This window comes from Pelmatolapia mariae, linkage group LG16_19, assembly GCF_036321145.2.
Source record: "Pelmatolapia mariae isolate MD_Pm_ZW linkage group LG16_19, Pm_UMD_F_2, whole genome shotgun sequence".
In the NCBI taxonomy this organism is placed as follows: domain Eukaryota; kingdom Metazoa; phylum Chordata; class Actinopteri; order Cichliformes; family Cichlidae; genus Pelmatolapia; species Pelmatolapia mariae.
Genome location: NC_086241.1, coordinates 7,246,846 through 7,274,429, shown reverse-complemented (window position 1 = coordinate 7,274,429; position 27,584 = coordinate 7,246,846). Strand labels below are relative to the sequence as shown.

Here is a 27,584-nt window from a genome sequence, read left to right as displayed (position 1 = left end):
GGGAACAGGAGCAAGTATTGGAAAATAAACTTCATGTGCCCTGTTGGCGTTGAGCTCCCTGATGCAACAACTGTTTTTGTGGTCTCTTAAGCAAACCCGATCATCCTCCATTTGTTGGTGTCACTGCCCACAGGCGAGCAGTAAACAGCTTTGTTTGAAAGTGTGATTTAATTAAGAAGTATATCAGCATTTGTAAATAAACATGTCACAGAAATTACTCTCTGCAACAAGTCTCCTGTTATTCACTCACAGAGCTACATTGTGCAACTTCCTGTGAGGTGTTGTGTTCTCCCATCATGCTTTAGGGGTGCTGGGAGTTTCAACATAAACTGTTGCTGCCTGAAGCGCTGTGGTCAGGCAGTAAGAAGTGTCCTGATACTCCCACAGAGAAAAAAAAACAAGAAGATAGATTATACCCAGTTGGAAACGCATTAAAATAACTTAAACAGGCATCATTTACAATATGTCAGTGACTAGTTTGCAAACAGAGTGTTTGTATATCATTTAAAGTATGCACAAAGCACTGAAATGTAGCTCTGCCGGTTTTATCTCATGTCCTCGGTGTTCAGACCCAGCTGCCTCCCTCGTTTTATTTTTAGACATGTCTGAAGCACATACTATTTATTTTTTATTCCCGGCTTGAAGTAGCTTGCCCAGTGGCTGACCACTTTGTTTGCAATGCTGAGAGCTGTACAGCTGCTCCATGTGTTTGTGGTGCAGCCTGGGGTTTAGTTGCAAGGCTGTGTGAGCAGAAGCAGGCAGGAGTTTTCCCTTTTTCCCTGGATGTTCTGTACTTAACCACAGTTCATTTACATGCATGGGTAGAGTGAGTTTTAATCAAGAAGCGCGATGGTTGGACACTTGGCATTTTCCCTTCCAATTTACGTTTATGAGGTTTGTTTGGTAATATAATTTAATCAAGTGGAACCAGTTATTATGACCTCAGTTGTTTGGGTTTGTCATGTATTGGTCAGACTGTTGTCATTTCATAATGACCTTAAAAGGCAAATTATATGACAAACTAAGAGCTTTCAACACAGTCTTGAATACAGACTGTATGTAGAGGATGGATGTAACCTTTAGCCTTTGACATGTAGGTTTTTTTGAAACCCAGTGGGGCCAGTGGGAGTGTGTGGATCTGACTTAGAAATATGAACCCGGTGGGCTCATATGGTAGCGACGTGTCAATTACAAGTTAGGCCTACCTGAAAGAGTACACACCTTTTTGTTTTTGTATTTTTTACAGTAAATGGGACCAAATTCACAAAACTATCATTGCGTTGCATTAAATAATAAATGTTAAAGTACCAAAGTTAATGAGCAACATAGACACTTTCTGCAGTCTGACTTGTTTTTTGTTGTTGTTTTTTAAATCAGTCCCTGTCTACAGGTCATGTGAACGAATTTTTGCTTAAAGCTCTGGCCTCCAGAGGTTACATTCATCTGTTTCTGTCATAGACTGTATATTTAAAAATAGCAATGTCCCATTGGTTTGTTGACTCATGGTGATTGGCCATCTTAGCTTTTTGAAACCAGACATCACAAATAAGGGGTGAACCTGAGTGACAAACCAATGAACTCTACACATGGTCACTACACAACTATAAGGTAGTTACTTCTTTCTCATAAGGGCAGCCAACTGTAAAGTACACCCTCTGTTAACCTCTTTTCTGTACCTAATAGAGAATATAATATAATATATAAACAGAATCATCAAGATCAAGAAGTTGTTTACTGATGCTATTGATCAAGAGAACAGAGGCCCATTTTCCCACAGACTTCTATAAGGAGTTTTAATAGCAGTCATCCTTTCTGACCATTAGAAAAAATGCAGTTTTATGTTTTCACTTCTAAAACATGGAAATTACCCCCATCTTGAAATACAGCCTGTGGTCATGAATGAACGTTTATGCGTGTTGACATGTTACCAATATTATCATTGAAGACACGCAAGTCAGCAGGTGATCTGATTGATACCTGAGCAAATTTTAAACGCTAAAAAAATGATTAATGATTACTTTTGTATTATTTTTTGTTGTCCCCAGTAAAACAATAATATTTGATTTTTTTTTTTCTTATAATGAATTATTAACTTGTTTATCATTGTGCTAGATAACTATAACTGTACACATTTCAGCTTGAAACTTCAATTTGATGGCAAGTTAAGTATTTTTTGTTTCGGTGCTGTAGTTCTTCATGGTCTGTATTTTCCTCTGTGAGCACATGTGGAATCGTCTGCTGAGTTCATCAGGTTTGGAAACAACGGCTCGATTTGTCCATTTGTGACGTCCGTGGAGTTGACTCATGTCTATGGCTTCATAGTAAGCTGAACTTTCTTCCAGCCACTCCCTTTTAGGCAACATCTGGGAGGTTTATAAGGTTCTGCAAAGAGGAAATAAACTTTTTTTGGTACACTTAGTCATCACCCTCATTGTACAATGAGCGAACTGTGTGTGAATCCACCTAATGATCCCTTCTCATTTTAAACACAGTCAAACAGAAATCAGAGTTATTTCTGTGCTCTCTTTGTGGAGCCTGTCAGCACTCATGGTCATTAGAATAATCACCCAACTTTGGCTGCTGAAGACGGGCGTGCGGGGCGTGGGAATCCAGCTTGCTGGAGACAATCAGACTAGGCTGGCATTCGGCTCTTGAGGACTTGGTGCCCTGAGAGGCTGTCAGGAGACCCAAGGGATCAAGTTGACAGAAGCCAGAACTATAAATTTGACCTCTCTAGGTACTTAAGTAACATATTATTATGATTAAAATGGAATAAAAAAAACAAACCCTGCAACTTAGAGCTAGAAGGAGGCTATATAATCTTCCTTTACACAGTATGTCTTAATGAACCTTCATTAAACTAGGGGGTGAATCATTGTTTTGGTTTGGGGTTTTTTGCAGCTACGATTGTGGCTTCTAATGATTGTGAAACTATGATTATGGGAATAAAATTATTATTATTTTGCATTCATTTTCTCTCCAAATCTCTCATTTGGTCTTACACAATAAATTGCGCTCATCAGTCAAGGAAAGATGATGAAAATGTGTGTGAACTGTCATCTCTTTTTCAGCCCAAATTATTCTATTTATTTTTCATTTGAAATGTATTTAAAGTTTGAGGGTTTATAACAAAACAAAAAAAACAAAGTTAAATCCATAATGCTTGTTAAGGTGATGAATAGCTACATTAAATATCTGAGATTGCCATAATTGACCAAAATAGTAATTTATGATTTTTCCACTGTGAAGTATTCCCACTTAAACTTGTGTATTTTTTTTTTTTTTCTTCTGTCGCATCTCCAAATCACTATAGAGCACTTTAGAGCATCCCAGTTTTGCACTGAACTAGCTCACTGTCTCTCAGGAGGGCAGACAGCCCATTGACATCATGCTGAATTAGAACAGTTTGATAGAACCAGAGTCCATGTAGGTCGGTATAAATAGCCTTAGAGGAGGAAAGAGAAAGGAGGTATGAGTGTGTCTTTTGGCCTAGTTATGTGCATCTTTTTGACTGGAGGCTGATGCAGCACACACTCGCATGGAAAGATGACCCAGTCTGTTACAGCTGTTCACATCATGTTGGATTACTTTAACTGAAAGCTGGTGCCCCGTTTAACTGTTTATTTTAACTTGAGCTTTTGCACACACTTTTGTAAGGAAAAAAGGTTGTTTGGTTTTTTTTGGTGCTCTTTTTTTTTTTTTTTTTTTTTTTTTAGTGTCTTGAGTTAAGCTATTGTGTACTTAAGTACTGCACTCTATGGCCATACAGTAAAAGGGAAGGCAGTAATGTGGTCATGATGAAATAATTCACACCTCTTAGTTTTGTGAAGGTTTTTGAAGGGCGGGTTTTTGAAAGGCGGGTTCCCTTAAGCAGTTTGTGTCTGAAATTTGACTTTCAAAGTTTTAAAACGGAACAAGAAGATGAAAGGAGGAGGTCTCTTACCTCAGTGGTCCCCAACCCCCAGGCCTCGGACCGGTACCGGTCCGTGAGTCGTTTGGTACCGGGCCGCGAGAGTTGAGGCTCAAATGTGAAATGTATGGTTTTCAGGGTTTTTATCGGTTTTCAGCGTTATTTTGTTATCGTTTTTATCGTTAACTCGGTTTTCCTGGGTCTTTTCACGTGTGTTATGAATAAATCTTCTTTTTTTCGGTACCGGTACTAGTTTAATTTTGTTGTATTTATCCGCGACACCTTAAAGTGAAAATATTGTCGGGCATAAACCGGTCCGTGGCGCAAAAAAGGTTGGGGACCGCTGTCTCGGCGAACACCTCAAGCATAATACACTCATTTGTCCTAAAACATATCACAAATCCTGGGAGTATAAACCATTTTGGACATAGGATTGATAACCTTTAATATAAATTAATCAAAGAAATAGACTACAAGTTGGAATTGAATGAAAGTGGATAGTGGATGTTCATATTAAGCATGACCAGAGTTTCCAGTAATGAAGATGAATGCCAGTAATGACCATGAGCCTAAAGCTTAGCCCTCAGACTCAGTTTTAAACAATTTTTCCTTCTCTTGCCTCTGTATGACATCATGGAGGGGATACCCCTAAATATGAGCACAAAGCTCTGACTGTGAGCACAGAAGCCCCACCCACCTGCTGTTCAGCATTTTAAGATATGTAACCAATCAGAAGAAAATTTATTTAACGTGAGGGAGGAGCTAAAATGACTCATTTCAAATAGAATAAACTATGGAATTTTTTTGAACTGTGAATCATGCAAAACTACTCGAGTAGAGTCAGAAAAATGAAATTTGCAGACTGAAATTAAATGAAAGGGACACTTCAACCAGTGCCGATACTGATTTCATCCCTTCATCACACCATCTTTTAATTTTTAGCCAGTGCAAATATGAGTGTGATACAGCAAACAAACATCTGACCGGTTATATGTAGTTTTCCCAGCTGGCCTGTAATTAAGGCACCAGTAAAATAAATCGGTCTACACAATAGATGCTGACTGCAAGGCAACCTTTGTGACTTGACAGGAAAGTCTAATGCAGTTTGCAATTGTTCACATTTTTCTGACACTTATTGAACTGAATTGTGTTGCATTGTGTACAGCACTATGTGCCCACCCATAAAAATATTTCCAGCGATTCATGCTCCCTAATCTGCCTGTTGCGGGTCTGTTTTGCTCTTGTCTTTGATCTGAATAAAGTTGGTGGTTGAACTATTGAACAACCTCACTGACAGAGTGGATAAAAAGCACTTCACCCCAGAGCTTGCTGTTTGATGGAGCAACTGCGTACCAATGCTAATGGAAGTTTTTAAGTGCTGTATTTATACTGCTGGAGGTCAAACAGACTAATGCCATGTTACTCTTCTGCCACCTCTAATTTCATGGAAGAGAAAATGTCTAAGAGGGAGTTTGTGTGTGCATATATAGTGTAGCTGTCAGCACAGGGAGTGTTTGAGAGGGATTTGTCTTAAAGCTTTTGGTAGAAATGCAAAGAGTCCCAAGGACAGTGAGCATTGACTTGGAGGAAATGGCACTTACGCAGGCAGTGAGTGCAGCACAGACTCAATATAGACTCCTGCATCATCATTTTTAGGAGCTTTTCGGAAAATTGTTTATAATTAAGGCGTTTTGTTTTGGACTTTTTTATCATTATTTAACAATGTTTAGTTATTTGGCAAGACTTACTCGGGACAATTCTTTTGAGTTGGAAGGTCCTGGAATGCATTATGGTGGCATGGCTCGCATTCATGTGCAGGAGGTGCTCGGCAAATAGACACAGTTCACTGCAGGGCAAAAAGCATCTCTACTGAGGCAGCGACCAGCCTGCTGTTCAGATATTTCAATCCTCTGTTGCCCGGTTCCATACCTCCAAGACATCTTAAGAGCAGATTCAAGCAGATGGTCGCTGTGTGAGTCATTCTGTACACTTCCTAGCTCATAACTTCTATCAAGCGGCCATAGCATCACGGGGATCTACACGCTAAAAAAGCAGGCTTTACGTAAGTCATGAATGCTCACAGCACTTCAGTTAGTTGTAGTTCATACTTTGACCTGCAGCTTTGCTGATCAAGTCAGCTTTAAACCCAGATGTTTGCTCGTATAATGACAGCTGTCAAAAACGGCTTACTGGTGAACCAGCGGCATCCATGACCCAGCATGTATAAAAAACAGATGCCAGTTTCAGTTTCTGTAATATAACTACAGCTTTACTGTGGAGGAAGCCTGGGAGGAACTGCTGTGTGTCTGTTTTTGGTAAGCTTCACCACATCACCACACCTCGCAAATGCTGCAGTCAGTTTAGTGTTTTATTAGTTTTGAGATTAATAAATGTCTAAATGTTGTACAAGGTTTCCTGCAGAAAGCACTCACACTGAATTTTTCTTTTCCCCCTCAAGTGTGCACTTTAAAGTTGTTTAAATAATGCAACAAACAGAATTAAACGCTGAATCATAAAATAGTCAAGTGACATAAGTGGAAGTTTTACCCACTCATCACTTCCCAAATGAGACTCTGTGTCATGGCAAGGCATCAAAGACACATGAACTTTAACCTGGACAATTTCAGAATGATACAGGAATATAAAACCCTGGATAATAAAGCAGGATAATAACAAAGCGAGCGTGCAAGTGTTGCTGACGGCATGAACACAAGCTGAATAAAAGTGACTGAATAACTCAGAAAGTTTGCTCAGCAAGCACTGCTGATACGCAGTGAACATGCTGACATACAGATCAAATGTTGTTCTTTCTTTTAATGTACATATTCAGAGAGCATCTTCTCTTCTTTGTGCAAAGGAGAGGAAATTGTTAAAACTAAAAAGTGAAAACAATGGACTAAGTGACGCAGTTTGAGCGTGAACATGAGTAGAGACCTGCAGAGATGTTGCGTAAAGCTTTAATATCCCTGAGGTGCCGTTTGCTTTATATACTCTAGTCCAACAGATTACAGAAATACAGTACAAACTCCTGCTGATAGAGGGAAAGGGCCACGACTGGTTTAAAGAAGCAGCATTTGGAAGAAATTACTCAGTGTGTCTATTATTGGTGCCTTCAGGGAGCTCAAACCTTTGCCCTGATGGAAGCATCTGGAGAACAACATGTAAAGGATGCTGGGGGCCAAAACAATGATCTGTGCCTTTGATAAGACCCTCATTTCATCTCATACAGAGGCTGAAGTTTGTTAACGGTAGCACAGGAATCTAGCTTGACAGTTTGATCCCATTTTAAGACTGAGATGAATGTGCTTCTGTTATCTGCGGTGCAGAACGTCAGTGTTGTTGATGACAACACAGATTTGGCCAAGCTTGTTTGTATCCCCTGGTGAAGCTTTTAATGAATGCAGACACGCGTATGTGAGTCCTGAGGTGAACTTTGTTGATAGCGTGCATGTGTGTGATCGTGCTTTCTTCTGAAACCAACTCTGTATTTAGTGTTTTCCTGTTACTCAGTCATGGTGACTGACATTGGGGAAATGCATTAGTGCAGCGGTATGAGCTGTTACAGTTACCCCGCCTAGAGGCTGCAGCCATGTAGTGTCTACCACAAGTTAGAGGAAGGAAATGCTTACACACACGCACACTGTAACACACACACTTGCAGCACACACTCTGAGAGAGAGATCCTTTTAAGGGAAAGACCCTGCTCTCGCCTGAGTGCTGAGTGGAGCAGAGGCAAGTCTTTCAAATGTACGGGGGCCTAGGAGTCTCACTAGATTGTCTGCTTCTAAATAAAGTCCATGAGATCTGTTCAGATTTCAAATGATTCTAGATGTCCTGTGTTTGTTCACTGCTTTATTGACTGGTCTTTAGGGGCTGGTAGTGTCCCCCTGTGATATTAATCTTCAGCTGTGTGACTGTTTTTATTTCTGTTTCCCAACAATGTGTCACAAAGTTCCCAAAGTAACTCTGTCAAGGAATTGGAGCTCTGTTCACATTTGTGTTGAACATTTATAGATGTGATGTGTGTGAGTAGGACTAAGTCTGCTGCTATCTCACTTCTCCTTTTTCTATTTTCTCTCTCTCTGTTTTTATTTGCCCCCCCCCCCCCCCCCCCCCCCCCGTTCCATCCCCAGGCCGAGGCCAGGCTGGCAGCAAAGAGGGCAGCCAGGGCAGAGGCCCGAGAGATCCGCATGAAGGAGCTGGAGCGACAACAGAAAGAGGTATACAAGTCAAAATACCCATGACATGTGACACACGATATGGCATAATACAAAACTTCATGTTAGGACAGATATGCAAGATTTTACATCCGTAAGAGTTTAATATTTCATGCTGAATCTAAACAGCGGAGCACTGATGGAGTTAAACAAGTATTTCTGCTGTCTGCCAAATGGCTAACACTGTTCTGAAAAACAAGGATTTAAGCAGACTTGTTGGTACTAGACACTTGGTTTTGTTTGGACCGAAAGCATTTCCTGTCAGCTCTGCTTTCTGCTCTTAAGCTGACTCTTTGATCCTATGGGTCAAAGGTCAGAGGAACTGTGACTGCAGCACTTAGGAGCACTGCTGTCGAGATCCAAGCAATCCTTGCCGTTCATAGAAAGAACATTCCTGTGGATTTCATTTGGATTAATGTAAAAATGTAGTTTAGACACTGACTTTTGATTGACTTTTTAAAAAAATATTTCATTAAAAAACCTCCAACAACTATAGATGATGTTGTTCAACACACTGAATTTATGAGTTGATTCAAACCATAGAACCATATAATTAAGATGGACATAATGAGCAGGAAGTCACTCATTAATTTTTGGGCTCCCATTCTGTAGCCTCTAGCTGAGCATGTTAGCAGTCTTGGCCTTTTGAAACCAGATAAGGGTGGGATCTAAGGAGTCAACCCCTGCTGGACATGTTAAAGAATCCAGCTTTAAGGCTTTCGGAAAGGGAAATTACATCTATTATTTATGTACTAAAACAGTGCCACCACCTATACACGAACATGTCGTAACAAACTGAATCCTTAGTTACAAGGTTTCTAGGTTGGCTAAATATCCAACAGCTGATACTGAGGTTAAATAACCATAGCAAATGAGGAAGTCCTCCAAAGTTCTCACTAATTACTCTGTCAACAAAACCTTTTAAAGTTAATCTCAGCCCACGCTGACACAGATCTTGACACATGGAAAGTTTTTGAGTAACATAAAATTAGAGCTTTTTCTTCATACACCACGGAGCACATTTCCTGTTAATTAACCATCACATGTAAAGGGCTTCTTCCAAAACAATCACAACAGTAATTTGCATTAGCTGTTATAAACTGTACACGTTTGAAAGGTCAGAAAGTCTAACCTGCAAAGTTGGTTGTTATTGCATTTCTATTTTTGTGGCTTTGTCTCTTTGGGTAGCTAAATACAGTACATAGTATAACACTGACATAACTTATTCCAGATATTAGTAGGCCCTTAATGTGATGCACTACCTTCCTGGGAAGTAAGCAGTGAATTGAATCTTTGTTTTTTGTTTTTTTATTTAACATGTCCATTTTTACCAATGTGTCGTGGAAAACTTATACATCTCTCGCAAAAAGAGCAAAGAACCCCATAAACCTCTGTACTGGACCCTTGGCAGCTAGAGTGTCGGTGCTGGCGTCCGTGCTGTGTTCTGAGTTGTGTTGAATCAGGTGCAGTGCTGAAAGGTGTTTGGATGTGAGCTCAGTGCTGTTACATGAGTTTTTCTTTCTTTGGTTGAGCACCTCTGATCTGAACCACAGGGAGTCTCGCTTTTCCGAGCTCACTATTCTTAGTCGGTTGTAATCCTGAACACATAAACGGACAACAGACTGCCTAGCACCTGTGGAAACTCAACTCAAATGTTGCTCAGTTTCTGTGTGAAGGGATTGTTTGTTTGTTTTAAAAAAGCAGAAGAATAAATGACAGTGAAATAATTGTCTGTTGTGGCAGACGTCAGTCACAGTTTCTGTACTGTTGAAGCATATTTCTGGAAATTCAGTCGATAAACTTTATTTCCTGTGCTGCCTGAGCACACGGACATGGAATCTCTGGGGGTGTTCTGGCTGTCTCGCACTGTGACGTTAGCAGACACCCCTTTGGATTCTGTGGGTTTCAGGCTGGAGCCACAGATGCCGTATCAGATTGAGATGTGGGGAGGTTGAAAGCTACTTTAGCTTCTTTGCTACGTGCCTCGAGCAGTTTTTGTGGGTGCATCGTACTGCAGATGGAGGCTGCTGCCATCAACTCCTGCAGTCACTGAGTGCTGTGTTTGCTCCAAAACAATAGGTGCCTTCATAATTTCAAGTGACTGTCAACATTAAACTTTGTGTGACCAGAGTTCACTGTGATTTTAGTAGACAACATGCATGTGCTTTTGCAGCTTCAGCAACCACCACATTAAAAGAAAAATTCCATAAACCTTTTAGGCAAAAGGACACGGGGCAAAATGAGTGCCAGTTTAGCTCACTGGTTGTGCAGACACCCATACATGCCTTATGGCCTGGGTTACTGTGAAGCCCCCCCTTGTGCAACCCAAACACCTTTGACCCCTCAGGGTATAAACACAGAACCTCAGAACCGCAACGTTAGCAGCAGATCCTTCAGTTTCATCCATCTCACAGACACTTGGATGCCGTTGTGGGGAGTTTGGAGACTGGATCAGCACCGTGGGCTTTTTGTTCACGGAACCATTCCTGGGCTGTGTTTTCAGTGTGGCTGAGGGTGTTATTACACTGTAGGAGACACTCAATGGCACAGACTGGTGGCCTCAGTAAGGGTTAGGTGGGACAGCGTCCATATTAATACCAGGTCATTACTTATACTGAGACAGTCTGATGTATGTTATTCACAGAAATTAGTATTTTACAACAAACTGAATCTTTTATGGCTCGTCAATATGGAATGCCTATTTTTCAAAGATAGATTTTTAAGATTATTAGTAGTTATAATATTAATTTATTGTTATTTCACCAATCAAAACACAGGTGTCAAACCTGAACAATAATCTGCATGTACGCACGCACTCACACATACACACACACACACACACACACACACACCAGTCCTATATGCCAGATTAGTGGTCACTGGCAAGCTGAGTTTGGTCCGTGTGTGTGCGTGTGTGTTTGTGTGTCCTTTAAACCTTTTAGCCGAGTTCTAAAGTAGCTTAGCAGGTTGTGCTCTGTGGTCCAGCCTGCAGTGGAGCAGTCGTTGTTGTTGTTGTTGTTGTTGCCGTATCGTGGACACCAACGATGGGTTGCTGCGCTCTCAGCCACCTTCTGGATTTTTGGATGTTTCCTCACACGCTGAAGACAGAAGTTAGGAGTGGATTATTAGCAGAAGCTTTGCAGCATTAAACGCGAGGGGAAATTCAAACCTCCGTTGCTCCGAGTGCTCTGAGCTCAAATCTCAGCGTTCTGTCTTACCATGAGCCTGCCTTCATGACTGGTCGTGGCGTTACCTGGTGACCGCTGAGGGATGCGACCTTTCCTGGTTTCCTGAGGGCAGCAGGACGGCCGGGCGGCGGCTTACCGGAGGGGGGCTGAGGGCTGCCCTCACCAGGCGCCCAAAAACCCCTCCAATTAAGAAGGTGCGCTCGGTGAGTCAAAGGGGACCGGTGCTGGCATGTAGGCTGATTGTGTAACTCGTTTGATGAATGGGATTATGACGGTGCCTGGCTCACTTGCTAATAGGCTGTCCAGACACGTAATAAGAGATAAGTAAGCAAACGAGATCCCTCCAGTCACTTCCTAATCTGATTAGACTGGACATTGGTCATTTTTGTGCAATAATATGCTCTTTGGAGTTCAACTCTTTCATTTTTAGATAAAAATCAAATTCTCTTCAACTAGATTGTAGTATTGTGATTGCTTTGATCTTGAAGCAAGATCAAAGGTCACAAGGTCAGAAGCGTCTGAGGTTCCAACAGAGGAAGTTTCTGGAAGATGTGTGCAGAACATTAGAGCTGTGACTCTGCAACGATATGAATTATAGTGATATTTATAAATAAATCTGACCTTTATAACTCACTTTCACCTTCTTGAAGTTTAGTATGACTTTCCTGAGTCGACAGCATATCTGTGAGGTTATCGGTGTGGGGACGTGGCCTTCCATTTCAGGTTAATTATGAATTAGGTGAGGGCAAGAGGCCGTTCTCCATTGATCACCTAAAAGTGCTGCTGCTACTACAGCGATGCAGCCGGCAGAGCGGTCATCTGCAAATCGCTTTGTGATGACCAGAACTGCAAAAGTGGCCAATCCATTTATTGGGCAAGTATACAAGGGAGACAGTGGTAGTAAATCTGGATTAAAGCACTGGGGTAGAAAGTACGTCATTGAGGGTGGGGTGTGTTTTTAGTGTGTCCTGCTGTCAGCAGAGTTTTTGAAACAAGCTCAAAAAGGCAGCGTGTAGGGTTGTTTTAAATTTAACAGGTAATGTGTTGGTCTCACTGGTGAAGGAATAACGTATGTGGGAGATTTTAGGAAATCTGATTGCAGTCTTTCCGTTTTGTCCCGTCACATTAACATCAGCAAAACACTCAAAGAATGAAGGAAATTGGAGGCTGCAGAGATCTTTATTTTACTTTAAAAGTTTGCCAGCACAGAACATCTCGAATAACAACCACTACCAAAATAAATAAAGCCAAGGTTAATTGTATTTATCGGAATAGTCAAACTACCTTAATTTTCCGTAATTTCCTCAAACATTCCAAATTTCAGATGGCAACACCCACAAGTGACGCAGCACATCGAACACAGGAAAACACTAAGAGAGTCTCAGCCTGCCTGGTTTGATTTGATCTCATGGCCTCACAGTGTGATCTGATAATGGGAGTTTAACTTGATGACAGAGTTTTATTTTTGTCTGCTTTTGATAAAATAATAACAATAATAAAAAATGTAATACTTATAGCAAAGGGTTAGGAGCACAGGTTCCTGGACCCCAGAGGGTTTTAGGGGTTTTTGTTTGTTTGATTGTTTGTTTTTGGACATTTTGTACAAGCTGCTGATATACTTTCATTTTTCATCACCAAGAATTACAATGAGTGGGTCTCCACTGTACTGTGTGGTCTCAAGAGCTCTGCTGATGATGTCCAAGCAAATGTGCGAACAAACAATTTTGCACTAAGAAAGAATTAACAACCAAATATCTTTTAAAATCTGGAAGGTAATTTCAGGAGGATTTTTTTACGTCAGCAGACTTTTTTGAATAATCTTCACATAGACAAGCATCGTCTTCATCATCATCTAAGGCAACCTTCAGATTCCTGAGGAGAAAAAACAGAGTAGCTTGGAAAAGCAGTGAGCTTCAGCTGCAGCATTTTGGTGACAACGTAAAACACACATACTCCTTGTTTTATCTGTGCATATTAAACAAAGTGTAACTGAAATGGTGTAACTGAAATGGTGATCTTTCACCTGGTTCACTGTTTCCCTTTTGTTTCTTCTCTTTATTCTGAGATGAGTCAAGATGCAGCTCAGGGCTGCATCTTTAATTTTACTGCATATGGATTACGTTTCTGTCTACACAAGCATAAAGTTTATTGTCCTAGGTGTCAAATCTGCCTAACCTAACAGGACAGTTTGAGATGTTTTGTAGAGTTACCCAGGAGCTTATTTTTATGTTTTGTTTTGTTTTATTTGGAGAACCTCCCTGTGGTTGTGGTTCTGGAAGCCCTCTGTACCAGGATCTCTCGAGGTCACGTGGTTTTCTCTGCTATGTAGTCGTGGTTACACAGACTATGTGAAAGTGACATTGTGGCACTGGCACAGCTTTCCGTCACTGATACCAACCTTACAGGAGCATGGGAAAATGCTGTGAAAGTGCGTCTCACAGGTAGTTAAATCTCGGGTGAACTTGTGTTCTTGGGTCAGTTCCTGCTGTGCAGCGGGGTTCTTCACATTCCCGAGCCTCATGCTCTTTTTCCTGCATGCTGTTTTGCTTTTCACTTTCCAGTGTTTCAGTTTTTTTCCCATCACTTATCTTTTTTAATGTTGATTTAATTAAATCTTTCCTGTTTGTTTTTCCGCTCTTTCTCCTCTGTCGCTGTTCGGTGTTGCTGCTTAGATCTTTCAGGTGCAGAAGGTAGGTTTACTCTTCCTTATTTCTACCTTGCACATATTTGGATTTAATGTGATCGTCCTCGATGTGTGCTTCAGATCGCACCCTAGAAAAAGATGGAACAAGTTACCTGTTTTATCTTGCCCTCGTTTCTTGCCTCTCCCTAGAAATACTATGGCTTGAACACCAAATTAGATGACCGCGTGGACAACAAATGGGGAGATATTGAACAATGGATGGTAGAGTTACTGTGCTGTGATAACAACACTAACAGATCTGCATGTATTTTGACTTTTCCATGTGCCCGGTCTGTGTTTGAATTCTCAGTCATTCCTGTTGAGCCTTAAAAAAAAAAAAAAGATTATAAGGAATCAAAGCTTGAACATTAATGATAATCCACTTATTAAAAAAGCAGGGTGACCATCTGGCTTTGAATCAGCATGACCATCTGCCCCGTTGGTATGAGATTGCATGGGATTTACTGCGTTGAATTCACTACTTAACTTACTCAGTATGACTTTGCAGATTATTCAAAGGGTTTTCACAGCAATGATACTCAGTGTGTAGGAGTAACTGTTTGACTAATTTTGATGCGTAATTTTAGGTGGTGATGAGAATTTTTGTAACGGTTTATTGTCAACAGTATCATAATGTTTCAGTCTGAACAGTGTTGGCATGTGGTGAAAATTGCATGAGTGTCAGCTGGATTACTGTTTGACAGCTGTGGATTTAAAGTGTGCATGGCTGAGCCTCTGTGAGCTTCCTTTTACCCAGGTTGTGTCACTGTGTCAGTAGCCATGTTTACATGTGTCAAATTAGAGCTTCACTGTTTTTACATTGACCCTAACTGAGGTGATCTGATCCTAATGTGCGTTTGCATTATGCGTCAAGCATTTAAACAGAATAAATCATTTTGGAATTGTCCAACTTTCTGGGAATAGTAGAAATAGTAGTTGTGATTGCTGTAAACAAACACCGCTGTCTGGATTTCTCCTTTTTTATCGTCACCTTGCTGCATCTCATGGGTTTCAGTTTCTCCCCTCTCTCACGTTTGTCACTTTTTGAATGCACCTACATTATGTTCACTAAATGGTAACAGACATACGCAGTAAGGATAATTTCACTTTGAACATCGGAAGTAGGGGAGTTTCTGGCTAAGAATTTCTTAGTCGACTAAACAAGAAAAAGAAATTAGTCTAAAACTAAAACACTCGAGATATCAAATTAAATTTGAGGATTGTTTAATGGACAATGTCAAAAACTGTCTAAACAACGGCCATTGAAACTATTCATTAATCTCCTCAATCTTGAATCTTACTTTAAACTCTGCTTAACTGGGTGGCACCTTGCATTAAATGCATTATGAACATTGCATGTTATGCTCCACACAATGAAGAAGTTTAAAAAAAAACACTTAAAATAAATTGATATTAAATATGATGTGAAAACGTTTTACTAAAAAGTTGTTCATATATTACTAAAATATGACAAATTAATGTTTGAAAAAACTACTAAAGAATACATTGTGATTGAAAAGAATAATAATAATATTAACAAAAAGATCAGGCCTAAATTAACAGACTTACATTTTTCTACAACTATGTCGAGGCTGCAGCTCTATATAGTAGCAAATGGCTGTAGAAATGTAAACAATTAGCAATTAGCAACAATTACTGGACTAGTCGACTTATCGAGAACATTCCTGACTGGAAAAAGTGTTTACATGCACACCTCTCTGATTAAGGATTGGTGTAACCTACCTGTATCTAGGCAGGTTAAGCCACGAAGGTGTGTGATTGGGTCAAAATCTTCCAGTTGGTGTGTTTAGGTGAAGCATTTCTATTCCAGTCAGGTTTTTTTTTTTTTAACTGGTTACTTGTGTCCATGTAAACATGGCTGTTGTCTTGGTATAAAATATGCATTGTTTGCATTGTACCAATGGATTCAGGTAATAAAGATGATGGAGTTTGGATAGTGTTTAATCACGTCTGAACCCAAATATTGTGATTTGTTTTACTAGAATAAAGAGAGTTTTTTTTAAATTACTTTTTTATTTATTCGGCATAATATCTAAATTCCAGAGAAAAAACAAAAGGGAGGCACTATTTTGTGGTGCTGTTCAGCCCTGAAGAACCACTTAAGCTGACCATTCCCAATCAGTGCACACTTTTTCTTTGTAGACTCCAAATTGAGCAAATAAAAACATAAAGAAATCTGCTCAAATAATCAGCAATGGACTAACAGATATGTTCTAATCCACATCTTAACGCAGTTAAAAGGTGAAAACAGCAGTGCAGTTAAATGTATTTTATCACCTGGCAAATATGAATTGCATGACAGATTCCCTTTGCTTTAAATTAACTATCAGTTCTTCAGCAAGTAAGCAAAATGTATTTATAGCACTTTTCACAGATAAAAAAATTTAGTGTGATAAAAAATAAAATAAAGCACAAGAAATAAAAATATAACATAACAATGTAAAGCAACAGAATAAATGACTTTGATCTCTTTGTGGTGTTTAAATGTTTATCTGTCCTGGACTCTTAATCTGGACTCTTCAAAAGACATTTAAATGCTCAAATGACACTTTCCTCTTTCGTCGTCTATCCTGTTGATGTTTGACATCTCTCTCCTACCTTTCTACCCCCTCCATCCCTTCTCTCCTCCATCTTCACCCCTCCCCTCCCTTATTCAGGAAGACAGTGAGAGGTACTCACGTCCTTCACGGATTCACATGGTTTGTAGTCCTCTCTCTCTGTTTCCACCTCTTCATGCTTTAACTCTGTAATCTATTGTCTTTTACCATGAAAATGCCAGTGCTGGACGAACACAGCACAGAGTAACTAAATTAGAAGTTACATGTGGCTTTGTGTTGGTCGATCCAGCAGCATGTTTTCATGACACTTGAAACAGGCTCATACTTTAGGCAGCTCTCTGTTTTTATTCATCAGAGTAGAGCGCTGAAGGAAGCGGTGGGGAAGTTTAGATGAGGTTTGTTTCTGTCTTTAGGGTCACACCGAAAACTGACTTGGAACCATGTGTGTTTGCAGCTCGAGGCCTCCTGTCAGAATCTCATGTTTGGAGTCTTTGCAGATGTAAGCCATTGCATTCTCCGAACCCTAACCATCCATTTCACTCTCTCGCCCTCTCACGCAGCTCTCAGACGACGATGAGCGGATGTCAGTGGGAAGCCGAGGCAGCGCCAGGGTCAGTATCACAAACAGCTCATGTAATTTAAAAAAAAAAAAAATCCAAAGCCTCCTTTATTCTTCTCCTTTCAGTTATTCTCTTTGCATTTTCATTCACAAAAACCGACCCTCTCCTCTGGAGACAGAGTGTCAGTGCTGGATAACTTAGCAAGCTGGTGTTAGTGTGACATGATGATGTTGTGTGTTTTTACACAGTCGGATCTTGATGCAGTTGGAGCTTATGGTGGCGGGGTAAGAGCTGACAGTGTCTGAACACACGATGGATGAATTTGAACTGCTTTTCCAGGACATTTGTTGTGAATTGTTTGCTTTGACTAACAGTTGGTTTGCGAGTTCCTGCAGTAACTCAAATAATAGTAATACAAAGCATGTTTGTGTGCCAGACATTTAAGTTATAACACACAGATTAGGTCTTATTGTCTATTCTCATTATCCATCTGCCTATTTCTTTACTTTATGATCAGATGTTTGAGTAAACCTGTGCACGATGTCGCAAATGATGCATAAACCCTTTTAAAAAGATGTAACATCGAGGGCGTTGTAGGCCTCCTCTACGCCAAGCAGCTGGAGCTGAAGCTTGTTAAGCGTCTAAGCCTTGTAAAACTGCCAAAATATTTAAACTCCACGGCAATTCACTGGAATGCTTTTTAGCATTATCAATCACTAACCTCCCAAAGCAATTTCCAGAGCTGCTCATTGAGTTCTTGTTTGTGCTGTTGTAAAGGAACTTTGATTACCTTGGAATCCGTTGAGGAGCCATCGTCCTCCAACCAAAACAAACTCTGCACTATTTTAGGTTGTAATGCAGCTTGTTCCTGTGCTTTGTAATTGTGGAAAAATTCTTCTTACTAATCATTCTGCCGGACATGCGAGATCCCGGATATTTGGCTCAGTCATTTTATTGGCTGAATCAGTTTTTTATTGTGCCACTAATCGCTGTGTGTTCAGTGTGGAGAGTCATTTGTGCATGAACATTCAGTATGCTGCTCGGATTGTTTCTGCACTCTCAAACCTGTCGTCCAAACGGCTCTGTGTTATACTTCTCTGCTCTGCTTCTCTTCACTCTCAAGGGCTCCTCCTCACATAAGAAGTCAAAGAAAAAGAAGAAACATAAGCACAAAGACAGAGATGTATGTAAAAGCTCAAACTGCTGCACACATGGCACAAACAGAGTTGGTATCTGTGTGTTTCATTCTGGTTCTTGATTCACAGAAAAACGGCTGTGATGATGAATACAGCGTCATATCTGACAGGGTCAGTAGCTGTGTGTCAAACTGATTGTAGCATTCAAGCTGATGTGGGGGGGGAATGGTTTATGCAGAATCTGCTCACAACTCTCCTCTTTCTGTCAGATCTCAAGACTCAGTGATGAAAGCAGAGTGTCTCGCTCCAGGCTAGACCTCACGGTGCGTGCTGTCCCCCTCTAATCCATGCCGCCAAACAGCCTTACGCTGGAACAATATGAGAGATCTGCTTTTGCTTTTGGCTTGATGAGCCAGCTTCACCTGCCGTGTGTTAAAACTTGTTTGTGGACAAAATGCAGAGGCAGATTGAGCTGATAACAATAGGTTGTAAAACAGGATGTCACATGTTGTCACGAGGCAGGAAAATCTTTTAGTCATTTTAATGGTCTTTGCAAACTGCAGTCAGAAAGTGAAAAACATTTAAATTTGTCTGAGCTACGTGTGCACCTCTGGACCATTTCCAGTGCTGTGGCTGGTTGTAGATTAGAAATTGTCCAAATTTAACCTCATTTGCATGTGTTTGAGTGTCAAACTGACCTGACCCTCATGTCACTGCTGTGGGAAGACTGATCATGACCCAGAGGCATTGCAAGCATACCAGTGTTTTGTTCAGACCAGCACAGCTTTCACTCACAATCCACCCTTCACTTCAGATTTGGCTTTTCCCAGCTTGGTGATAATCAACTTAAATGGTGTTGCTTTTTGGACATCCTCAAAAAATGAAAGCTTCATACAGGCTTACAGAAACAAGCAGCTGTACTCAATGGAGAAGGTGGATTTTTTTAGTAACACCTCGTAAGTAGAATTCCTTCTAATATTACTTCTAATAACTTTATTTGTCTTTGAAAACTCCTTTGAAGATTACTGTTAGTGGTCAACTATTACAGAAAGGTAGGCAGTAACAAGCCTAAGATAAAAACCTGAACTAAAACATGACAAACGGGGTGTAACGTTTGTGAAACCAACACTGAAATTGTCACTCAGATGTCCCGTGTGGAGCTGCTGATCTTGAGCGTGTGAAAGCCGTGAAGATCGTTCGGATAGCGAGTTAACTGGAAGAGCGTCCAAATAATGGAAGTTATATTTTTGTTCACGATTGAATGATTAGACCAGTAACAATAAGATTTCCTTCCTCATTTTTTTTGTTATTCATCCCCCTCCAAATAACAAAACACAAATTAGGAGCTCTTATGACTTTAATTAAAAAGCTGAAGTATAAACACTATTATATTGTACTGTCTCATTTTTGTGTCTGTTTGGCCACATTTGTATGGGACATGTTAGCTTCCATTTAAACATGACAGTTATTTGCTTTACTTTGAACACTGCATGCGTTGGTGATGATGTGAGTTCACCTGTGCCTCCTGCTTCTCAGAGCTCCAGACTGAGCGATGACAGCCGGCTGTCTCGTGTCTCCCGATCAGACCTGCAGCTGGTGCGTGGCTCTGCACGCCGTCCACTCGCTGTCCAAAGTTATGACTAATAACCAAAGTAGCTACTGACGGTTTAGTCTGTTTATTTTAACTGAAATATTTGTGTAGTGTGTGGTCTAACAAGTTCTAGTACTCACTGGTGCATGGTTAGATGTTACTGAACTTGCTGATGTGGTGTTGAAGCCTGGGCAGCTGTCTGCCTTTGAATTTAAGAGAAGCTTCAAACACGACTGTGACATTTTTCCTGCAAAGAGTGGTTATACTGTGCAAAACTCTTGAGTCATCCCTCTTGTTTGTGTTTCATGTTTCTTGGAAAATAGGTGCAGAAATCTATAATCTACAATCTATAAAGTAAAAACAGCTTGTTTGACTTTCAACAAGCTTGAAAGTCAGTATTTGGTGTAACCACTTTTATTCTTCAGCACAGCCTGAACTCTTCCCATCCAAGTTTCTTCTAATTTCTTTGAGTAGTCTTCAGGAATAGTTCTCCAGGCTTCTTGAAGGGCATTCAAAGCTCTTCTTTGGATGTTTCAGCCTTTGTGTTCTGGTCTCTGTCAAGGTGATCCCCTACTGCTTCAATAATGTTGAGGTCTGGGCTCTCAGGAGACCAGTCCATCACTGATAGTGCTCCACTATGTGTTTTTCTATTCAGGTATGCTTTTACTGCATTGGCAGTGTGTTTGGGATCATTGTTGTACTGAAAAATGAAGCTGTTACCAATCAGAGATTTTCCAGATAGTGTTATATGGTGGATAAAAATCTGTTTAATGTTAAATTTGGATTCATCATTTGATTACAGATCAGCAGCCTTTTCTCACTGTTTCTCTTCATTAAGAAAGGCTTCTTGAGAGCCACTGAGACATTTTCTGATGAGGCTTCACTGAACATAATGTGTTTTTGTGACAGGCTGCTAGGAGTGCCTAAATATACAATTTAAAATTGGCTCTTTGCTAAGTTGTCTGTTATATGTAGACACAAAACTGGTTCATCTGTTGAGTTAGGTGTCTTTTTAATGCTTGAATAATAATAGGTCAGTCATTAATGGCTTAACGAACAAAAAAAATAATTTCATTTGAAAATGTACAGGCACAAGGACTGGACTGAAAATGAAAGGAAAAAAGCAGCCATTAGCTTCTGAAAAGAGAAGATTATCAGAAAACCTGGAGAACTTTAAAAATATAAGAATGTCTGGTTCTTCGAAAATATGAAGAAGGCTCAAGACTTTTGCACAGTACCGTAGTTCACAATGGTACCAAAGTGAAGTCAGGAAGGAATACCCTTGTGTGTGTGTGTGTGTGTGTGTGTGTGTGTGTGTGTGTACTGCTGCACTCTTTTAAATGCTGCTTCAACAAACAGCTGTGTGACCTTCTGAACCTCCTATCAGTTTTTCTCTCGTCTCCCTCTTATCTCCGCTCATCACTCTCGCTCTCCTCATTTCAGGCCTCTTACACGTCTTCTGACTTGTACCGCCTCAATGGTCTGTCCTCTTCCAGAAACCCAGGCTCAGCTTTCAATGGTTACCAGGTCTGTATGCAGACAAAAGCCAGACCATCAGAAAGACACACGCACTCAACCCCCAAAAAACAATTTTCTGCTGCTTCATGATCACGGGTGGGGCAGCAGGACAGCAGAGCTTAAAGTTAAATGTTTATTCATTTATTTCTCATGTAAGCATCATTGTTCCTTCCTTCTTCATCCCTTCTTGCAGTTCTACAGGTCACTCAGTCAGTACAGCCAGGAGCTTTATCGTAGGGTTGGTTCATTTCCAGCTCACCTTTTTCACCGCTATACCTCCCACTCACTTTTGACCTGCACTTCTCCACACTAGCATGAGCAACTGCATCTGAGTTTGTTGATCTCAAGAGCAAAATATTTCAGTTAAAGGCTTCCTCACAGAGCACATTTTGAATCAGGCACTGAAGCCAGCGTTCACTTTTTTTTTAATCCACTGAGCAAAATATAGAAATATAGAAACCTTACAGTCTGCTCACACTGCTGAGGTGTGACCCTGAGCTGACCGTGTGTGTGTGTGTGTGTGTGTGTGTGTGTGTGCGTGCGTGCGTGCGCGTGTGTGCGTGCGTGCGTGTGTGATGTCCAGAGCTCCTTATATGAAGACAGTCTGTGCAGTGGGTCGCGGCGAGTCGTCAGCGCCAGCTCTCATGTAAGACGTTGGTGGAATTGTGGCGCTATTTGATGTGTGGTGTGGTTCATTTTGATGTGTGTTTAAATTAACTTGCATGTGCCAATATGGTCTGGATGGATGTTTCTAATGGTTACCTGAAAGGAGAGTGAAGCCGGGTGAGCCAGTGGATGTAAATCATCTACAGTCGCAATTTGGCAAATGATCTGCTTTTTAGAAGGATTCGTGTATATGGCATGGGTATCGTTTTCTTGTTTATGGGCAGTAGTAATTAATATGAACTCACACACACAACATGCATTTAGTTTTTTTTATAGAGCAGCGCATACATAAATTAGCACAACTCAGATCTTAACAACAAACTGGACACAGACAAGAGTAGGCGGTACAAACAAGTGCAGTGAAGCAGCATTAACAACAAATTTTGATTTAGTTTTAGAGACTTTTGACTAAAACATCGTTTAGTTTAGTCATCATTTAGTATGTATGTTTTTTTCTGCTGCATAAGAGATATTGAATATGGTAATGCTTGAATCCTGAAGTATAAAAGAAGGGTAGATGCATGTTATGTACTAAAGGCACCATGTGAGTGTGTGCATGGTAGTTGGTGACAGAAACATGTCGACGTTTTCTCTCTGCAGCCTGTAGAGTACACTAGTTATCGCAGCTCCGGCTCCAGAGCCTCCAGCAGGGCCGGGTCAGCCCGTACCAGCCCAGTGGTGAGCCTCTCCTCCCCAGACACACTTCTCCTCATCCTGGAGTTTGAAATGATTTAGGCTGCATGCCATGTGGACATAACATTAAATGACAAGATGCTTTGTTTGACCCATCATGCACTTAGACTGAAACATTTAGCTCACGATTCACTGTTTGGAGGATTTGTTCACTCAAAGTGTGTTCAGACTAGGGCTGCCACGATTAGTCGACTAGTCACGATTACGTCGACTATCAAAATCGTCGACGACTGATTTAATAGTCGACGCGTCGTTTGAAGCTTTGTAAGATCACAAAAGACGCAGGAATAAGTAGTAGGATTTAAGAGTGTAATAACGGACTGAAACAGGAGATGGCAGCACTGCATGTACAAGGATGCCAGCTGCCGTTAAACCCCGAAGAAGAAGTAGCTCTGTCCCAGAATTCATAGCGCAGCCGAGCTCAGTTTCCAACAATGGCGGCAGCTAGTTAGTTTTAATATTACTCTTATTATTCTTTCTGGGTCACAAAATAAACGTTTAACATATTTTCAGGCGAGAATGTAACTGTGTAAACCTCAAATATCTGCTCAGTTTATCACATATTTTCAAAAGCGCTCCGACGTTTTCGGAGACCTCTGTTAACCATTAGCTCGATAGCTAGCCGGGGGCAAGGCTCACTAGAGCCCGTGAGAACACCGGACTCCCGGCAAATCGTTTTCAAACCCACCGCCGTCTTTCGCTACTCAGGTTAAACATACATAAGTCACTAGATAACTTAAAAATGTTATTGTTTGGCTTTTTTTTTAGTATTTTATTTGTTCCTGAGTAAATCGGTTTGCCTGAGATTAAAGTTATAGTTTTTACACAGCTGAATAAACGTCAAGCAGACAACTGATTATCAGAAGTGTGAGATGCTCGAGAGTATACTCCGGTGTCCCGTTATATTTTAGATAGCAAGGAGTTTATTAAACTTCACCGAAACAATCTGCAAATTTCATTAAAATTTAATAAACTATCATCTTGTCTTTATTTTTAGTTAGCACATACTTTAAACACTTAAAGCTGTAAGCTAATGATAGTTATATAAGAGCAGATGCATGCTGGTGCAATAAGCTGTATGTTTTACGTCCAATGGATGCATGATCTGATTAGTCGACTAATCGCAAAAATAATCGGTGACTAGTCGACTATCAAAATAATCGTTTGTGGCAGCCCTAGTTCAGACACATAAAAATATTCACCCCTTACATTCCTTACTCCTCCTGTTTCCATCAGCTCCACTCCATGTGCGAGGTGGTGTACTTGCAGTCAAAGTGAGCAGGGAAAGTGGAAAATAGCTCAACCATAAATAAGAGCAGTTTGCAGTAATGACTCTAACACTGAGCTAAAATCAGATTTAAAAAAATATATTTTTTATTTAAAACATTTCATGTCATTTATCTTGGGCATGTTGATGTTTTATTTTTGGCCTGTGTTTGCCAAAGTTGGGAAAGAAGTTTCTACCAGCTCTGCAGCACAGATGTGACGCACAGACCATTTTTGGGTGTCGATGGCATAAAGAAGATCCGGAGTCTGTGGGAAAATCTCGTGGCACAGTGTCAGATGATTTTTCAGATATTTCTAACTCTCCTAGCACTTAAAATATGTTTAGTATTTGATCTGAATGCATCACAGTTAACACTGTCTGCAGATATCTCCAGCATGAAAACATACCAATGCTCCGTATGTAGAGTATAAACAAAAAATCACTCCTGGTGAACTTGTGGAGCATAACTGCTAAATAGATACCATCAAGTTTATCAGTAATGTGGAGATAAACTCCCTGCAGGTCACAAAGGATAATCCCTTTCATGCCTGAAGTGTGAGCTTGGTCCAGAGTGTGTGATCATCGGAGCGGTCGAGTGAGCTTTGGATCAGCTGCAGAGCAGTTCCTGACTGGGACCATCTGTCACCAGCTTGCAGCTGCACAGAGTACTTTAAGTGAAGCATTTTAGTGACAGAAACAGTCCCACAAATGTTCCTCTTTTAAATTAGTGCCATCTAACTTATCACACACATCTTTATGTAGCAATGTGTTGCAGAACGTGCAAACTTGTGTAATAACAAGTCTGGTTTTTTGCATTTTTGGACAGCACAGTGATGTCTGTGTTTTTGTTATCGGCCCTTTTTTCACACATCCAGGTTTTAGAAAATACGAAATGAAAGTTAAATACACTGATGAATAACTTTTACAGCACTGATGGTGATTATTAGTGGTCATTTTCTTCAGTTTTAGCCCCTGCTGTACTTTTTCAATTAGTACTTTTAAAGTTTTCTGAAGTCTTAACATTCAATGAGTGTTTGGCTTCTTTGTTGTTGTGTTGTGCCCCCTGGTGGCTGTCACAGGACAATTGCAGCTCTGTTGCCAGTTTTTTGAGAAGCAGTAGCAGTGGTCTTCCCAGGGACCTGGACGATGTCACTATTCCCGACTTTCCTGACGTGAGTAGCTTTGCACCCGCAGAAGGCCGAGGCTGTGATGTGAGCTGAGTTCCCGCCTGATTTCTTATATGCCGCCTGTTTTTTGGTTTTTTTTTTTCCTTTTCCTTTTTAAACGAACTTTGTTTATTATTACTGCAAAGACAGCGATTGCTGTTAACTGGGTTTGTGTGCGAAGTTAATCTGTGTTGAAACTGCAGTTTCTGCGTGTGCTGTTTTTTTTTGTTTTTTTAACACAGATCTGCTGTTAGTTTGATATTTTGAGAGAGCTTTGACATCACTCTGATTAATCATTTGCACGCTGATACAGAGGTGAATTTGTGCTTGTGAATAGATGGCAGATTCCGGTCCTTGGAGGTTTTTGTGTGGTGTGTTGCTTTTTATCAGCAGATGTGAAGATAAATCAGTGCTGCGGTAGCTGCAGTGACGATTGTGGGACTTCCTTCCTCCCTCAGTTCATCCTCTTGGCCCTGTGGCCTCTCATGTGCCTCTGATTCCTCTGACTGTGTTTATCTTTCTCAACAGGTGGAGGACAGAGATTATCTTGAGAAGGTGAGAAATGCACTTTTTTTGACAGTTATGGAGAAGACTGAATGCTATTCTTACAATATGTTTGGATGTATTTTATGTAACAAATTTCTTTTTCGTTGTGTCAGGGATCTCGAGCAGCTTCAGCCTTAACAGCAGCCACGCTTACATCATTAGGAGGGTCGTCCTCCCGGAGAGGAAGCGGAGAGACGGCTTTAACTGTAGACGCCGAGAGCTCCATACGAGAAATCAAGGTACAGTCCTGTAGACAGACAGCATTGTCTGTCTACATCCCTGCTATTGTGTTAATAGCAGGGATGCTTCAAAGCAGTAGCTGGACATGTCCCAGTTGTTTATTTTTTATTGATCGCTATTGTTCAAAGATAGTTTGATTAAAAGCAGAAAGACTCATGTCAGGATGAATCGTGTTTTCCTAGCGCAAAAGGCGATGAAATTTTTAAAAACAACATAAAAAATAGCTTTTTTTGCATTAAGCAATAAGCCAAATTTTTAAGACAAAGTTTTTATTTAAACAGCCTCTGAAAAACATAACTCAGTTACTCAGTCATAACAACCGGGCTAGCTGTTTTGTCACTTTGTGCCATGTTTTTACCGTTCTTGTTGTCTTTGCGAAGCTGTCCTCTCACAGTGTTAACTGTTCACCAAACTCTCTGCTTCACCTTCACTGCTGCTGTCACGCTGTGCTTCTCTGCTCACCTCTGCTGCTGCTGCTGCACTCTTTACCAGGAGATTCACGAACTGAAGGATCAGATTCAGGAAGTGGAAGCCAAGTACACTCAGAACCTAAAAGAAGTCAAGGTATAAACCTGAGAGCCTTCCATACTGTTAACTAACTGGTTTGCCTCCCCTGACTTGAACTGGTTATTGTGGTTTTCTTTTTGCTTTTATGGCACACTGGGTTGAAATCCTTTCCTCTGAGGCTTCTGCTAATACAGATCAATAACTTGTGGAGAGAGTGTTCAATTCTTCCTCAATAAGTAGGAGTGAAAGGACACTAATTAGCAGTCCTTTGATGTGGCTCAAATACGTTGCATGCTAACATGTGACATCTGCATGTGGTCTTCTTTCTTTCTTTTGATGTGTGTGCATGCATGTGTGCTTAATTTCATTTTCACTTACAGAAAGTACATAATTCAGACTTTAATCTAAATTCATTAGTGCAGTTTTATTAACACAGTGCTGATTCATCAACAGCAATCTCATGGAGTGTTACATAGTAAAATAAAAATACTGTATATATAATGGTGCAAGTTGAACAGCACATGGCCACGGTGGTGAAGAAGAACCGGGTTCAGGCTGTGCCAGCCACCTGCTGTTACCGGTTGGAGGGTGATGAGCTAGCAACTGTGATATTCCTCTATCCTTTGTCAATGCATCAGGATGCACTAGCAGAAGTGGAGGAGAAGTATCGTAAGGCCATGGTGTCGAACGCTCAGCTGGACAATGAGAAAAACAACCTGATGTACCAGGTGGACACGCTCAAAGACTCACTCATGGAGCTGGAGGAGCTGCTAACTGAGTCACGCCGAGAGTACGAGGAGAAAGTCAAGGTACGACAGACTGTCTTTAAAACTGCCATTAATATAAAGTGAAGAAGCACAGTATGTCATTTTTTTATGTTGGATCATAAAAAATTATTTATTCTGTACATTACCATGTCTTTGCTCGTGTGACATCTCCTGTCAAAGCCAATAAATTCTGTTTAGAGTATCAGCTGGCCTCCACAGCTTCATAGCCATCTTTACTGAAGATCTCTTTAGTCTGCAGAGAACTACAATATCACAAAGTTAAGGATGTCATGGAACAGCTGAAACTCTAGAACCAAAACCTGCCGCAGTTTGAATGTTTTAGTTTCCCC

General features: G+C 40.6%; 1 protein-coding gene across 1 annotated transcript in view; it reads left to right on the top strand.

The window, feature by feature from the left end:
* Positions 1 to 27,584, top strand: part of lrrfip1a (leucine rich repeat (in FLII) interacting protein 1a) — a 48,008-nt gene that overhangs the window by 10,929 nt on the left and 9,495 nt on the right. Inside the window, exons 3-18 of the mRNA XM_063496613.1 lie at positions 8,044 to 8,130; positions 13,988 to 14,005; positions 14,149 to 14,220; positions 16,677 to 16,718; positions 17,138 to 17,188; positions 17,386 to 17,421; positions 18,261 to 18,320; positions 18,403 to 18,444; positions 18,543 to 18,596; positions 19,810 to 19,869; positions 21,308 to 21,391; positions 22,649 to 22,726; positions 25,703 to 25,729; positions 25,834 to 25,959; positions 26,453 to 26,524; positions 27,106 to 27,276. Coding sequence (XP_063352683.1) covers positions 8,044 to 8,130; positions 13,988 to 14,005; positions 14,149 to 14,220; positions 16,677 to 16,718; positions 17,138 to 17,188; positions 17,386 to 17,421; positions 18,261 to 18,320; positions 18,403 to 18,444; positions 18,543 to 18,596; positions 19,810 to 19,869; positions 21,308 to 21,391; positions 22,649 to 22,726; positions 25,703 to 25,729; positions 25,834 to 25,959; positions 26,453 to 26,524; positions 27,106 to 27,276 — 1,080 coding nt within the window. The remainder of the gene's footprint in view (positions 1 to 8,043; positions 8,131 to 13,987; positions 14,006 to 14,148; positions 14,221 to 16,676; positions 16,719 to 17,137; positions 17,189 to 17,385; positions 17,422 to 18,260; positions 18,321 to 18,402; positions 18,445 to 18,542; positions 18,597 to 19,809; positions 19,870 to 21,307; positions 21,392 to 22,648; positions 22,727 to 25,702; positions 25,730 to 25,833; positions 25,960 to 26,452; positions 26,525 to 27,105; positions 27,277 to 27,584) is intronic.